This window comes from Spermophilus citellus (genome assembly GCF_964194105.1).
Source record: "Spermophilus citellus genome assembly, chromosome: 3".
NCBI lineage: Eukaryota > Metazoa > Chordata > Mammalia > Rodentia > Sciuridae > Spermophilus > Spermophilus citellus.
In genome coordinates this window covers 6300259-6317581 of record NC_138184.1, presented here as the reverse complement: position 1 = coordinate 6317581, position 17323 = coordinate 6300259, and the positions used below count along the sequence as shown (strand labels likewise).

At 44.8% G+C, this 17323-nt stretch overlaps 1 protein-coding gene across 1 annotated transcript; it reads right to left on the bottom strand.

Annotated features, from left to right (window-relative positions):
• Positions 1-5920: 5920 nt before the first annotated feature.
• On the bottom strand, positions 5921-16673 carry ZNF317 (zinc finger protein 317; the record flags this gene model as incomplete). Its single annotated transcript, XM_081288342.1, has 7 exons — positions 16484-16673; positions 11830-11964; positions 10737-10876; positions 10132-10258; positions 9592-9687; positions 8465-8547; positions 5921-7240 (listed from the first exon to the last, which is right to left on the bottom strand). Exons 2-7 carry the CDS (start codon positions 11858-11860, stop codon positions 5921-5923), a joined length of 1797 nt encoding a protein of 598 aa, XP_081144468.1. The 5' UTR covers positions 11861-11964; positions 16484-16673.
• Between the last annotated feature and the right edge of the window lie 650 nt (positions 16674-17323).

The following is a 17323-nucleotide window of genomic DNA, read 5'->3' as shown; positions in this document are numbered from 1 at the left end:
CAAAAGCCAGCAAGTGATTGCTAATGTTACTAATGAGCTATGAAAACTTTTAACAAAGGCCCACTGAACATTCAGCACTGCCACTCGGGGATGTGCTACTGCCCTGGACCGCATCCAAGGAACTGTGCGGAAGACTGCAAGTGCAGAGAAAGGGATCTAGGGCTACAGGTGGCCAAAGGAAGACTTGAAAGCCCTGTGGTCATGCAGCTGTCCATCAGGTCCTCTGAGCCCCACTGATGCATCGCCTGACACAGGCATGAAAGTCAGGGAGAAGCAAGTGCTCTCTGACTGAGCAACCATTTTTCAATTCTTGCAACATGAAAACCGAATAAATACAGTAATACAGGGCCTTATAGAGCCAACAGGAATTGCTATCAGAGCAGAAAGAAAGCACTATGTGATCCTCAGTAGACATGCCAACCTGCCTGTTCTTGGAGACTGGGAGGCTGAGAGGCAATTGCCTCCAGAGGATTTCTGAGAGACCATATTTCCTGAAAAGATCAAGCAACCAAACATGACTGTGTACTACGCACAGCACAGGGTCAGTGGGTTGAGCCCTCTCCTCTCTCCACACCCTTCCTCAACAGTATTGACCACCAGGATGCTGTACATCTGAGTATCCTCTTGCTCCAACAGTGCCATGCAGATGCATGTGAATGTGACCTGTGTGCACAGCAAGTGCCTATGAATACCTGGAAGAAGCAGAAAATAAGTGTCATCCCTCAAATATCTGTGGGGGACTGCTTTCAGAATCCTCTGCAAATACCAAAATCCTCAGGTGCTCAAGTCCCTCATTCGAAATGGCCTCATATTTGCATAGAACATAGGCACACCCCTCCCATATATATACATTTTAAATATATTTTTTAGTTGTTGATGGACCTTTATGTGATGCTAGGAAATTGAACCCAGTGTTTCATATATATGAGCCAAGTGCTCAAATTATTTCTAGATGGCTTTTAATATTAATTATGTAAATGCTACATAAATAGTAATTATACTGTATTCTTTAGGGAATGACAAGAAAAAGAATCTGTACATGTTCAGTATGAACACAACCGCAGTAAGGCTAACTACATAGTACATGTCAGCAATTTTTTCCCCCAGACATTTGCAACCTGTGGTGGATTCTGAGGATACCACAGAGGTTCATTTCCAGTGTGTGCAAGAATTTAATTACAAAGAATTTTTAATGTGGTTGATAAAAGTAGTTGTTTAACTAAAGGATGTAAACAAATAGGTCAACACAACAGGGCTTCAAGTATGCTGTGTCCTACCACCAAAGGAACTCTGGGGCCTTCCCAAGAAACACAGGCACTCACAGCATCAAAAGGACCGGGGAAATCTCCGACCAAGAAACAAGCTTAAACACACACTTGATAGACTCCCAAGACTTTGTACAAAGGAGAAAGTAAGTCAGCATGATGCACAAATCTTTCTGAGGCCAACTGCTGAAAACTCAAGGGCCCATGTGTTTTCTTGGCCACTCTACTCTAAATCCCACAGCCTGTCCCCACACACAAATATTAAGCAGTGTTTGATGCATTCCCCTAGGAACTTAGGTGAGGAATGACGCCTATGCAGGCAGAACAAAAGCCAAGCAGTGAGCTAAGGAAGCTCAGAAAATGGCAATGTGGGAATGGGAGAAGGCAGAAGGCTGCAGGGACAGGGGATGTAGCTCAGTGGTAAGCTCTAGGTGGGAGGGAAGGGAGGGAGGGGGGAGGGAGAGACGGAAAGGACTATGAGGCCTTCCAAGGAACCAAGCAAGAGCAGAAGAAACAAATGTGGCCTCAAAGTCAGAGTCCACCCCTGTGCGCACCCACCCTTTAAACACCTAGGATAGTCACAGGCTGTATTAAATCAATTGCTGCTGCTTCTCCACGGTGGGATGAGTTGATTGGCAGATCCTATACAAGGGAGTGAACACAGTCCATAGCAACAAGATCTGTGTGTGCAGTTTGAGATCCTTGTTGGTTCTCCAGGCCCATTCTTAGCCTCCCCAGTGTGAAGTTTGGACTCCCATGGGCTGGAATACCACTTTGTAATGATGTCACATGTATCTGGCTGCTGTCGGTACCTGAGACTTTATGTCTTAAGTATCTGAGACAGAGTTCTCAGAAAGCTGGTGAAAAAACGAAGAAGTGGAAAGTGTGGGCGATTGTTAATTACCTAAGTTCTACAAGATAATATCTTAAGAAAAAAACAGTTGAGTCATTTCATCTACAGGAAGGTAAAGATCTTCTAATACATCTCTGTATTAGAAGTACTGGCCAATGCAATCAGACAAGCAAAACCAGAGACTAAGAATGGGTACACAAGTAAAGCTATCTCAATTTGCTGCATAGTATACTTGAAAAAACTCAGAAAAGCAATGATAAAACTAAAAAAAATAATTCAGTGAAGCAGCAGGTTATAAAATTAAGACATAAAATCAGTAGTTTTCATATACACAAATTGAATAGAAGATGTAATGGCATAAAAAATATTACTTCTGATGAACGATTAAATACCCAAGGGAAACTACATAATGTTTTAATTGGAGAGGTCAAGAGGGGTTTTATGAAATGTTAATCCTTCTTTCTTGACTTGGTGGTTTTAAGGATGTGTTCTTGTGATAACTAACGGAACTGTCCACTCATTAACTAAGCACCTTTTTTAATGTTTATGTCACATTTCAAAACCTCTTTTTAAACACCTCCTGTGTTATAATCACCATACAAATTACCTCAATACTTACTAATACAACCTGGCAATTTCACATTCCTAGAGAAAGTAATGTTCCAAAAGGTATGCACAAGATATCGTGTAGCATGGGCTGGGGATGTGGCTCAAGCGGTAGCGCGCTCGCCTGGCATGCGTGCGGCCTGGGTTCGATCCTCAGCACCACATACCAATGAAGATGTTGTGTCCGCCGAGAACTAAAAAATAAATATTAAAAATTCTCTCTCTTAAAAAAAAAAAAAGATATCGTGTAGCAGCATTATCCATAACATGGAAAGATGGAAACAACTAATTGTACCATCAGCAGAAGAGGAAATAAATTGATATAAAACAGAGGACCACTATCTCATAGTAAAATTGAAAGCATAGTTCTTTTCATCCTGATTGACTGATAAACCACCCCCAGGTAGTGATCACTCCTCTGTTCAAAACCCTCCACTGACTACCTGCCACACTGAGAATAGAAGGAAAAGTTCTTCCAGTTCACTCACAAAACACTCCATGATCTGTTCCCAGGGTACAGCTCTGACCTCATCAATCGTGAGGCCCAAACTTGCTCTACTCATCCCACTGACACCTCTACTGTTGCAAGGCTGGCCCAAGCAGAGTTGTATGTCACTTTTGAACCGCCAAGAGTTCTCATCCCCAGATTACACTGTCACATGCCCTCAGCATACCTCTGTTCAAATGTCCCTTTAAGTGAAAAGCCTTCCTTACCCACCCAATGGCTCCACTCTTGTCATCACCATGCTTAATGCTTCCTCCCACTATATTTGTCACACCTGATGCACAACATCCTTACTTATCAATCCCACCTAAAACATAAGCACCAAGAGGGCAAGAATCCCCAGTCCGACCCTGGGCATCTCAGACCAATGGCTGAGGTAAGAGGCATGGACTCTAGAGCCAGACCCAGGGTTGAAATTCAAGCACTACTGCCTGCCAACAGGCTGACTTCAAATAAGCAACCAAGAATCTTTTGTCTGAGATTTCCCCTGTGCAAAATGAAGATGCCGACAACACTTGCTTCCTTGGACTTTTGTGAAAACTAGCAGCAGTCCCTGACTTAGAATGGTCTGACTTAGGACTTTTTGACTTTATGATGGGTTTATCAGGACGTACCTGAACAGTAAGCCAAGGAACATCTGTGGACTTCTATCAAAAAATAAGTCAAGAAAATAAATGTCTAAGTAAATCAAATACTTAAAATATAATTTTAAAATCTGGTCTAAAGAACTCAAAAACCTTTATCTAATAATTCAAAATATACACATTATACCCACATACAAAAGTAGAAGTTATCAAAACTCACCAAATACCAAATGCTTCTTCCCACCAAGAAATAAAGCAAACAAAAATAATATTCATAGCGCCATAAGCCAGTAATCAGTTTTATTTCTTCTCATGTAATAGGAGGTCTGGAATTAACAAACCCAGGGCTGGCACAGACACTCGGAGGCCACAGGGAAGCCCTGCTCACTGTGACTTTGCTGCAGCATCCTCCTTAGACTGGCTTTTGTCTTCACAGCCACAAATCTTTCAACACTAGGAGCTGAATCTCCTTGCAAGGTGAGACGTAGGGAAAAAAGAACCAAATGTGGAGAGAAGAATCTAGGTAAGAAGGACTATTTTTCAAGAGCTTTTTCTCAGAAACCCATACAGTGGCCTCTGCTTATTTGTCAATGGCCAGGGTTATGGGATGCAGACAGTACCAAATGCAAGAAAATCTGTTTAAGAGACATTAAAAAATAGCACACCTTACGAATATGAGATTTGAATTCTTTTGATATGGAAGATGACAGTGGATGCAACTAAAAGTCTATGCCATTCTTGGCTGGACAGCAGGCCACAAACATACCAAAGGATCCATATAATGAAGACTTCATGCTTTGATCACAATGCATCTGAAATCAGATACCAGTAATTGGTACTATAAAATACCTATGTCACCAAGTATGTAACACAATTCTAAATACGCCAATGGTCAAGAAAGTTATCCAAAAGGAAATTAGATATCTTAAGAATGAAGCTACAGTAAAAATACTATATACAAACCTTTTGTGATGAGGCCTAATGGTTATTTAGAGGAGCATAACCTTAAAAATAAAGACTAGAAATTCATGAGCTAGGGCCTGTTTTCATGATGAAGGACTGAGAAGTGCAATCCTGCATTCACTGGAGAATATCATCAAAGCTTCTCTCCCAGTGAGAATTCTCATTTGCACAAGTGAAGGGACACATAGGGATTATCAGCAATGTTAAGTTCTTACAAATTTCTTCAAAGAACCATGTTAATTAAAAAAAAAAAAAATTAAAAAGAAATTTCTTCTAGTTTGGTGCTGACATTAAGTACAATTATTCTTAACCTCAGCGTACTGTTATTGTAGGGCACACAATTCTTTGAAGTGGGGGGGCAGGGGCTCCTGGGCACTGTAGGATGCTTGGCACCATCCTAATGTCTTCCCACTACCTGTCAGTGGCTCCTCCTCCAGTAACAACCAAAAATGTCCCCTGGGGAACAAAACCCTACCTGTTGAGGACCACTGCTGTGGACCAAGGCTCAGCAAAGCTTTTCTATAAACAGCAAGCATTTCAGGCTTAGAGGGCCACAGAGGGTCTCTGCACAAACTCTCCTCTTAAAATGGAACAACTATTCTTAGCTTATGAACCATACAAACACAGACAGCTGGTTAGTTTGCTCACCCCTTTTATGGACTTCCCACATTCCTCACCCCATAGATTTTTCTCTTCAGTGTGATTTATCTCATGAGGAATGGAGTGTGAGAATGAAAAGATTTCCCCCATCACTGCACTGACAAAAATTCTCCCTAATGTGTCCAAAAGGTTGAGAAAGTGTTGCTGAAATTCTTTCTTTTTTTTTTTTTTTTTGGTGGGGATGGAACCCAGGGCCTCATGCATGCTAGGCAAGCACTCTACCACAGGGCCACAGTCCAGCCTGCTGAAGTTCTCATGTGATTACAAACTAGATGTACACTGAAGGCTTTTCCACACCAGATACATCCCCCCACGGTGTTGTTCTCCCAACTGATGAGAAACAACTTGTCTTCTCACAGGCTTCATACCAACTGGATTTCTCCTACGTTCCATGAACTCTTTTGTGCTCTGTAAGGTGAGAGCTTCTCCCTCACACCTGAAGGTTCCTTTCTGGTCCGAGTGTTCCCGTGGCCTACTGGAGTGCTCACTGCAGCCTCTTCCACACTGAGGCCGGGAAGAGCTTCTCTCCCCGGTGCGTCTTCATATGGCTCCTGAGGGATGAGTGGTCGCTGAAGGCCTTCCCGCAGGCAAGGCACTCATAGGGCTTCTCCCCGGTGTGAATCCTCCTGTGCACGTTGAGGTTGGAGCCTATGCTGAAGGCCTTCCCACAATGGTCGCACTCATAGGGCTTCTCTCCCGTGTGGCTCCTCATGTGGGTCTTCAGGGTGGACTGGTTCCTGAAGGCTTTCCCGCACTGCCGACACTCCACACGCTTCTTCACCAGATGGATGCTCATGTGCCTTCTCCGTGACAGATAATCACCAAAGATCTTCCCGCAGGCTGCGCATTCATAGCGTCTCTCTTGAGTGTGGATCTTCCTGTGTGCAGTGAGGTTGGAGCTGGCGCTGAAGGCTTTCCCACAGAGATCGCACCCATAGGGCTTCTCTCCTGTGTGAGAATTCATGTGTGTCTTCAGGATGGACTGGTTTCGGAAGGCCTTCCCACACTGGCGACATTCCACTGGTTTCTTCACAATATGGATTCTCATGTGTTTCCTCCGTGACAAGAGGTCACCAAAGGATTTCCCACATTCTTTGCATTCATAGGTTTTCTCCACCATATGGTTTTTCTTATGCAAATTAAAGTTAGACTTCCAGCGGAAGGCTTTGCCACACTGTGTGCACTCGTAGGGCTTCTCCCCCGTGTGATTCCTGACGTGTTCTTTCAGGTGTGAGGGGTGCTGGAAAGCTTTCCCACAGTCCTGACACTCATAGGGCCGCTCCCCAGTATGTGTTCGCTTGTGTGCAATGAGGTGGCAGCTCCTGCCGTAGGCCTTGCCACACTCATCACACTTGTAGGGTCTCTCGCCAGTGTGGACCCTCATGTGGATCTTCAGGGCCGAGAGGGTGCGGAAGGCGTTCCCACACTGACTACAGTCAAAGGGCTTCTCTTTGAGGTGTGTCCGTGCGTGGCTCCTGAGGGCAGAGGGGTCGTTGAAGGCCTTCCCGCAGTCGCTGCAGCCATAGGGCTTCTCCCCAGTGTGGATCCTCCTGTGCCGGGTGAGGGAGGCGCTCGTGGTGAAGGCCTTCTGGCACTGCTGGCACTCGTGCATCTTCCTCCCACCATACACGTTCTCGTGCTGAGTGAGAGGCGCCCTGCTCTTGAAGGCTGCCCCGCAATGGTGGCGATGGTAGGGCCTCTTGCCGGGGTGTCTCCCCATTGGCTGAGTAAGATGAGCACCCATGCTGAAGACTTCAAACAAGTGGGCATATTCAGTGGACTTCTCCCCAAGATGAGCTCTTTCCTGTTGGTTAAGAGAGGAGAGCTGACTGGGTTATTTTCCACAAACACTGCATTCTTCTTCCTTTTTTCTTTTGGTACTGGGGATCGAACCCATGGCCTCATGCATACTAAACTCGTGCTCTACCACTGAGCTATACCCCAGGCCCTTTCAGCCTAAACATTCAAAGATAGATGCTCACCACTGGGACTGAAGATGCCATAATCCGCAGTGCAAATGTGCTGTTCCTGTCTCACTGGAACTCTATCCAAGAGGAAAGGCAAATGCTATACTATAAGGCTCCATGTGTGCTACTTTTTCAAAGCTTTTTTGCAGCTTATCTACTCTTTAAAACCAAATTAAGCTAAACACGGCAATACACATCTGTAATCTCAGCTAGCTACTCTAGAGGCTGAGGCAGTGGTATCCTAAGTTTGAGGTCTGCCTTGACAACTCAGTGAGACTCTGTCTCCAAATAAAATGTAAAAAGGGTTGGGATGTAGTTCAGTGATAACAGCACTTGCCCAGCATATGCAAGCTGCTAGGATCAATCCCCAGCAATACAAACAAACAAACAAACCCTCACACACACAACCAAATTGAGCTCAAATACTCAACATCTAAGATAAGTTATGGATTTTGTATTTTGGGGTTTTTTTTGTTTGTTTTTTGGTTCTAGGAATTAAACTCAAGGGTACTTTACCTCTGAGCTACATCCTTAGCTCTTCTTATTTTTTATTTTGAGACTGGGCCTTGCTAAATTGCTACAGTTGGCCTCAAACTTGCCATCTCCTGCCTCAGCCTCCAAAGTTGTGGGGATTACAGGTGTGTGCCACTGTGCCCAGCAAGTTATAAAAAATATTTATCCATCAAAATTCTTGAGTAAGTCTGAAGCTAAATTTAGGATTTTTCTCCAAATTAAAAAAAAAATTGCATCTGTATTAAGTACATATACATTTTTTCTTGTCATTATTCTTAAATAACACAGAAAAATGAATATTTAAGTATCATTTTTTTCTACATTGGTTATTAAAGACAATCTAGAGATAATTTAAAGCATAAGGGAGGATGTGTGTAGTTCCATGCAAATACTATATGTCATTTTATATGAAGGACTTGAGCATCCGCAGATTTTGGTCTCCATAGGAGACCTGAAACTGTTCCACAGGTCTCGTTCTTAAGCAGCTTTGCCAACTCCAGCTGCTTCTCTAATGGGGAAGATTCAGAATTATCTCAGGTAAATCTTACCATTGTCAAACCACTGGATGTTTCCTTCCCAAAAATATCTTCCATGAGGATTGACCACTTGGTCTTAGATGGAGTCTCCCAATCTGAAATAAAATTAGCAAAATACTAACTTGATGAAAAAATAAAATAACAGTGACAAAACAGGCAGACTTTGCAAATACTACCTGTACACAAGAAAACGCAAAAGGGAAGAACACACAATAGCAAAATAATTGTTGAAAATGTGGCTACGTGAGCTGTTTAGAAATGATGGCAGGATAAATTTAAGTCAGTTCAGATAGATATTCAAATAATGCATGATCAGGAAGGCTAAGCATAAAAGAATGAGACAGACAACACAGAAACATTAAATTAAACAGGGCAAGCTGGCCACGGTGGCGCACACCTGTAATCTCAGCAACTTGGGAGACGGAGGCATGAGGACTGCAAGTTCAAAGCCAGCCTTAAGCAACTTGGCAAGGCCCTAAGCAACTTAGTGAGACCTTGTCTCAGTCGTAAAATACCCCTAGATTTAATCCCTAGCACCTCAATAAACAAAGAGGCATAGAGAACCAAGGACTTGTGCGAGAATGAACGGCCAGTAAAATAAAGACAGCATTTTCTAATTTCCTCAGGTGATATTACCTAATAGACCTCCCTGCTAAAGTATGGAAGTCATCTGTCCCCCAGAGGCTTATGTGCTGGAGGCCTGGTCCTCAGTGTGGTCATATAAAGGTGGTGGAACTCTGAAGATATAGTAGGGCCTTCTCAGATGGAGAGATACTGTTCTCCTGGGTGAATTAGTTCTGATAAAAGTGGGCTGTTAGGAAATCAGTGAGATCGGCCCTTCCTCAGTATCTTGCTTTCTGTCTTACAATAGGATCTTCCCTTCTAAAATACACTCCCTCTGAGATGCCATCTGCCAAACTGTGCACAGTATAATGTGCATGTGTTGGGGGCAGAGGAACGACACTTTCCAGGATGATGAGTCTCCAGTACTGTGAACTAACGAGACCTCTTTTCTTTACACACTACCCAGCCTTGGACATTTTTCTAGAAATAGAAAATGGCCCACACACTCCCTCACTCCAGTCGCTGCCTAGAGTGGACAGTCTAAAGCACTCCTATTTGCCCTCATGCTTGCTCACCTGGACCGGTGCCGTGCTGACTGCCCCTCTCCTCTGTCCTCGGCTCTTCTTCTTGCTCCAAGTGTGAGATGAGGCTGGGTTTGCCAACCTGATACCCTACTCACAGGGAAAGACATGTTGAGGGAGGACTGTGCAGAGGACAACCCTTCCATTAGACTGCGGCCAACATTTTGATCTTCAGGGTTCTGAAGGTGGAGTCTGACTTAAGAGTAACAAAATGATGGTGCCTCATTTCTAAGAACACAGTGAATCTTTAAAAACAAAAACAAATGAAACCACACCCACACATTTTCTCTCCAAAAGAATGGGGATTTCTTATTTCAGGAGCCCATGTCCAAGCTCAGAACACAAACGTGGGTGTCTCCAAAATCAATGCAACAATCAGGGTTCAAAATCTCTGGGAGACACCATGCGGGTGGGCACTGGTTCTGCTCATTCAGTCATGTTTCAAACCCCTGCCTAGTTTCTGAGTCACTGAAAATACTTCAACAAAAACATCTGGTTCTGGTAAGAACGAATTCTGAATGCGGCCAGGGTTACCTAGTGAAGTGAGGTTGCTATAGTTCTCCAGCATCACATCTTTGTACAGCTTTCTCTGAGAAGAATCCAGCAGGGGCCACTCTTTCTCAGTGAAGTCCACAGCTACATCCTGGAAAGTCACGGATTCCTGAAACACCACACACACCTGGGGTAAGAAGCCTGTCAGAGTTCACAGGAAGATGGAGGAGACTGAAGACTGGACTTCCAGCTGGTGTGCTCTCAAACATCGTCTCTTCCCCATGAGGTGATCTTATTCTATCTCTCTGCTTCAAATACAATTCTGCGAGGCACCGAGTCTCCAGTACTGTGAACTAATGAGACCTCTTTACACGCTACCCAGCCTAGCTTTACCCCCAGCCCCAGGCGTATCTAGGATTGAGCATGGGTAGGTCTGAGTACTCTGCAAGCAGGAGAGAAATTCTTGCTACATAAATCACTTCCTGTGACTTCCCCGATACTAGGACAAGTTTGCCCTTCCCTGGCTATTTCTGGGGTCCTGGTCAGGCATCTGCCAGAGTAAGGAGGATCTGAAAAAATTTAATGGGCAACGATGAAGGTATTCTAGAAAACATCTCTACCCCTCAGGGCCCCAAGACCTTGTATACCTGAGAAGAAACGCTGGGTGGTGTAGGAGGCTCCAGACCATGGGAAGCAAATAGGTCTAAATTCTGGGGACAGGAATGGTGTTTTGAAGACAGAGGAAATTCTGACTCTTGGAGAAAAGCAGGGCTCTGGGTGGACACAGCTACAGGAGAAAAGAAGCTCCATGAGAATCCCGTGTCTCCCACTAGTGTCTCCACCCAAACAACACGCCACAGACACCCCATTTGTGAACCACAGCAGCCCCACACCTCTCAAAGACAGAGAGGGGTGCCAGGCCTACCTACCAGTAGGAAGCAACACACAGGCCGAGTATTTCAGAGCCCCAATGCCTGGGACCAGAAGTGTTTCACACTGGTGGTGGGGGGAGGCGGGTGTTAGAATGTTTGCACATACATAATGAGGCATCTTGAGATGGGGACCAAATCCAAATACAAAATTCGTTTATGTTTTATAAATATACAAGGACCCTGAAGGGAATCTCATAGAATACTTTTAGTGTGTCTGAACGCCCCCACCCCTGTACTGGGCATTAAGCCAAACCCTCTACCACTGAGCTGCATCCCCAGTCTTATCAAGTTGCCCAGGCTGGCCTCAAACTTGGAATTCCCAGGCTCCAGAGCTGGGATTACTAGAATGCATGACCACACCCAGCTGGTATGCCCAAGTTTTAAGGGGAGTTTTCGCACTTGTGGCATCGTGCTAGCAGTCAAAAAGATTCAGATTTTGGAGCACTCTGAATGTTTTACTTAGGGATGCTCAATTTGTACAAAGTTTCAATTTCTGAGTGAAGAATTGAAATGCTGAGAGATGGAGCTATTACTTTGCTCTAATTTTATCAAAATAACAAATGGATAGTACACGATCCCCCGTCCACCGTCCCCTCTTCACACACCAACCAAATATCCACTCTCCCCTCTCCCCAATCCCCGAAAACCCTGAATCAGACACAGTCAGTGGACGGCTCCCATCATTCTTCAACTTGCCCGTCCTCCCCTGGCAGCCCTCCCTGTGGGTGCATGTCCCCTTTATCTCAATGGAGCTGCAGGAGACACTTACACTCCATACCCAAGGGCATGAGTTGACCTAAGAACTTACCAAATGTGGGAGACAGGCCAAGAGCTGCCATCCTGTGAGGAGGAGTCAACTTCCTGGACAGCAGGGCACTGGAGTCCTGTGGAAGTCCTGCAGGAAGCTACTCTCTGGATTCCACGGCTCTCTACAGACTGGCCTCTGTGGCAATGAGAGGGAAGCAGGAGGTCAGAGGCCGCTGTCTCTCCTGCTCACTGAGGACAATTCTGAGTTTTGTTTTTGGCATTTTCTCTCTGAGCAGCAAGTTGCCCAATCCTTGGCCTCTACCTCCCGTAGGTCAAACTTCCGGGCCACGTGGTAGAAGCTCCCTGATTGGCCTCAAGTGGGAAGCCATATCCACTGTCCCCAACTGATGTGTCACCAGGCACAGTTGTGATCTTCCTTTCACCATGGAGGCTGGCCTCACTCAGGATGGCTCTCTGTCTAAGAGGATGCTCCCCTTAGGACACAAGTGCCTCTCTCCAACGCCCTCTGCACCCACACCGGCACACACAGTCATGGATTACGACCTTCACCACTGAAATCAGCCTCACCTCTTCTGGGATGGTACAGAATTCGCTTGGCATGCACAAGGGCCCTGGGTTCAAATCCCAGCAAACAGACAAAACAAAACAAAAAACCAAACCAAAACAAAAAAAGAACAAGAAAGAAAAAAGAAACTTGATTCTCTGCATAAAATGCCCTGCATATCTTTCTCATCCTATTACCTCTCCCCTCAGAGAAGACTGCAGGCACCTATGCTTCTCACTGCCCCACAAGCCACCACATCACCTCAACCACTTCTTTGTCTAAATTCTTTTCTTTCTGCCTTCTACCCGTCTCCAGCAAGAAAAGCTTGGTGATTCCAGCCATCTGTCTCCTCCTCCCTGAAGGCACTTGGAAAGACCAGTGTGCACACAAAGTCTCCCCGTTGGGGTAAAAACGGAGTTGCAAACCCCAAAAGGACACCTATACTAAATAAGCGAACTAGGCCATCCCACCTTCCAGTCTCCCAGAGACCAAGAAAGTCTCACCAGTGTTTCTGAATTAGAAATCTTCCTCACCATCACTCTTACTTTCAGCAAATAATCTTGGAGTTCGCTCCACAGCAATCATATACAGAAAGAAACATACCTTGGCAAAGAATTGGAGAATGAAGATTAAAAATCAGTTTTCTGTATGCTACATAAAGAAAACTTACATACATTCTTTTAGCACACATAAAGTACCTAGAAATTAATCAAGTAAAAGCTGTGCATAACCTTGACAATAACACAGAGGAAGAACTCATGAAATTCAAGGACTGGAGTCTCTGAATATCCAACCAAATATCCACTCTCCCCTGTGAAGAGAATGGCTACCAAGTGGCTAAGACACAGCCATGTGGCTGAGGCCAGGACCTGGAGCCCCGTCATCTACACTTTCCACGTGGGGCAAAGTGCTCAGGTGGCTCAGGCTTAGAGAGTGATCCCCATCAAACTCAGGCCTGTGGGACCCTTTCACTGTCAGAGCAGAAATTCTGGGCCATTTCTCACCTCAGTGACTGTACCACTTTCACAGCGGCTTATCAGTGCTGAATGAGAGTCACCAAGAATCGGTGGCCCTGAATATAGAGGCACAGCAGGAAGACTGGCTGGATGTGGAGCACAGGTATATAGGAAGAAGTGTAAGTCTATGAACTCAGAAGTTTTCTACGAGACACACAAAACAATGAAAATCAGAACGACACCATAAGGATAAGTGAGAATGGAGATTACTTTTGCAGAGTTAATGAGTCGTTTAACTTCTCCCTCAGCTCTTCATGATGCAGTAAAAGCAGCTCTACTATACCATTTCCACAAATCTTACTCTACCCTTAAGAGGATCAGGGATAGGACTCGGGGGGCTACAAGGTGCCAGGGCACATAATTCAAGACAGTGCTTTCAGCTTCACGTGAACACAGAGTTGGCACCAAGGGTGAGTGCCTTCTTCAATCAGCACCCCAGGAACCTCCCATGTCCCACTGAGGCCCAGCCACACTTCTCATAATGACAGATCTGCCTCTTCCATCTAGTTACAGTCTAAGGTTAGTTTTGCCCTTTCAGATGATTCCAACGTGAGTTTTCTTTTGTGGCTATAATTCTTCCAATATAACTTTATCTCTATATTCAACTTTACAATGCTGCACCAGGACATTCAGAATTAACATATGCAAACACTACAGGCACAAATTATTTTACTAATGTTTGCCCTTGCCACAACTATTTCTACCAGTGTTATCCATGCAAGCAAACATACACAAAGCAACAAATATAGTGAGAACATCATACAACTATTGTTTTCTCAGTTCAGAAGTATGCTGCACTAGGAACTCAACATATCTATGTACACTCCACCATCTTTAAGCTTTCAACCAACTAGATAAAATGTTGCAGGAGCTAAAAAGGTAGGGTCAGATTTGTTTCCAACAGGTAATATAGGTACCCTAACCAAACCTTCCACTCAACCTGTTTTAAAAAAGCAACAGTTAGGTGTGGTGGCCAGGCCTGTAACCCCAGAGGTTCTGGAGGCTGAGGCAGGAGGATTGATTGCCAAGTGCGAAGCCAACCTCAGCAACTTAGGGAGACCCTGTCTCAAAATAAAAATAAATAAATAAATAAAAAGGGGCTGGGGATGTGGCTCTGTGGATAAGTGCCCTGAGTTCAATCACTGGTGCCAAAAACAAAGCAATACAAAATACAGACATTTACTATCTTCAAAACTACTCATGGGCTGACAACAAATAAACATACAGTAATTTTAAAAACTGTAATGGATTTTGTTTCCTAGGTATGACCCAAAGTGTGGTCTGCAAGCCAGGGCACAAACATCGCTCGGGGTAATGTAATAATTCTGATACCAGATCACAGGCCAGTCCAACTAAGACCTGGTGGAGTGGGCCTAAGAAGTGGTGTTTTAACAAGCTCTACAGGTGACACTATGCATGCTTAAGTTTAGAAAGTAGTTCTTCAAAAGAACATGGGGGCAGCACAGAAAGATGAAGAGTATAAAGACGGTTAGGAGCCAGGCTCAGTGGCTCATGCCTATAATCCCAACTACTCCAGAAGCTGAGACAGGAGGATTGCAAGATGAAGATCAGCCTAAGCAACTAAGCGAGACCCTGCCTCAAAATTTTTTAAAAAATTTAAAAAGGGGTGGGGATGTAGCTCAGTGTTAGAGCACCCTTGTGTTCAATGCCTAGTGCCCAATTCATAAATATCCTTTGAAAATGCCAATATTCTCAAAATTTAAATATAAATTCAAATTAAAGCCCAGTTTGTGGAATTTGGCAAACTTATTTTCAAATTTAAGCTGACATTCCTAAAAATAATTGCTAAAATTTAAGCACTTCACCTGTAAGTTATTTAGAAATCGCTAAATCATGGATGTGTACTTGCAGCAATATAGAAAAAAAGGATATCTATGAAAGTACTTAAGCATGTGAGTCTATTCACTAATAATTACCAAAATTAACAAATACATTTTTGTATTTACAGGCACAGGCGTGTAATCCCAGGGGTTTGGGAGGCTGAGGCAGGAGGATCCCGAGTTCACAGCCAGCCTCGCAATGGTGAGGTGCTAAGCAATTCAGTGAGACCCGGTCTCTAAATAAAATACAAACTAGGGCTGTGGATGTGGCTCAGTGGTTGAGTGCCTTTGAGTTCAATCCCCAGTGCTGCCCCTAAAAACAAGCATATTTTTGAGAAAGCATATATAAGCAGTAAAATTCATAAAGAAAATCCTGGAGGAGTTGGGTGCACTACGCTATTCAGAAGGCTGAGTTGGGATGATCACAAGTTGGAAGCTGCCTGGGCGACTTGGAGGCCCTGTCTCAAGAATAAAATTAACCACCAGAAAGGGGTGAGCAAGTACCTCAGTGGCAGAGCTCTTGACTAGCACAGTAAAAAGAAGAAGAAAAAAAGAAAGTAACTAAGAAAGCCATGGGGAAGATGAGGATGCGGTATAGGAGCACTCAGTTCTGAGGTTAAATAACCTCTTTCTCGGCCTAGTTTGAGGATTCGCGTTCAATTTCAATTCTCAAACTTTCAATTCCAAGTTTGTGTATGTGTTTTCACACTTTTTCTTTCTCCTTCGGGGCTGCGGGTGGGGCATATGCCCTGCTTTTTAACGTGCAAGTATTTGAAAGTAAAAGGTTAATCAACACAACATAAGACGGCAGAATTCAATGCAACATATTAGAAACCATTGCTAGTATTAATAGACTTAACTCTTCTCGAAAAGTTAAAAAACCGGATGTGAGACGGAATTTTAAAGCTACCTGTAGGTCACTGACACAAGAATGACAACTGAAATAGGTGCACCGGAGACTTGATACAGACAAGGTACTATTCAAGTTAAATGCAAACAACATCGAAAGGCAGCGCGCCCCTAAGAATAGAAGCAAAACCGACGGTCTGTCGCCGCCCCACCTCCAGGGCTCCATTCCTAACCAGGTTCCCAGCACCTCCGCCGTCACTCAAAGGCTGTGGACTTCCGCTCCAGCACCCGCAGCCTCTCACCCCGCCACCAAAGAGGCACTCCTCGCGTGCCTGCCCGGCCGCCCGGCCCCCTCATTCCTGCCCCTGGCCCCCCGCTTCCGGGGCCTCTCGGGTCCGGAGGAACGCGGGGGGTGGAAGGATTAGTGATGAAAACCGGGCTTACAGGGCTGGGGTACAATCGAGGGAGCGGAGGTCTCGGAAGCCGCCGCCGGAGACTAAGTTCATATGACAGGCTCCATATGCTGTAAGGAAGTCGAGGGTCCCCAACAGGCCGAAGGGAGAAGCCGCAGACCTCTCCTTTGCCCATGTGTCTTACAGTAATCGCCTCTCGAGAGTAATGGCTTCCGCTTCACTTCCGCCTTCCAAATCTCGCGGTACCTCATTGGCCGCTTCTAGCCAGGAAGCGCGGACAGAGGGGATTCTGGGAAATGTAGTTCACAAGCTTTAACGGACTTGGCGGAGCTGCCCAAGTGGTGTCTCTCCCTCTAGCAGCTTTCCCAAGTTGTAGTTGTCTGGCTGCCCCAGGGCTCAGTCCTCAGCCACCTTCTCGTCCTATAATCATTAACTCTATGGTAGCAGTGAATCTCACTGTTTTAACTGTTCATACTGTCCACAACTCTAAATTGCATACTGCCTGAGACATTTGGCACTTGCATATTTTATAGATCTGTTAAAATGCAGCAAACCAATTTCCTTCAAAACTTTCTCAATCTCAAATAGCACATACTCTTTTCCACAGTACTAGGGATTGAACCCAGGAATACTCTACCTCTGAGCTACACGTGTGTTTGTGTATGTGGTGTTGGGGATTGAATCCAGGGCTTCATGCATGCTAAGGAAATGCTCTACTACTGAACTGTATCCCAGCCCAGCAACTTGATTCAGCAAGTCTGGGTTAGGGTCAAAGAGTCTGCATTCCAGGTGGTGCTGATGCGGCCTGCCCAGCAACTTCACTTTATTAGTACATTGAAATTTGCAAGTATCTAGCACATGGCAATGATCA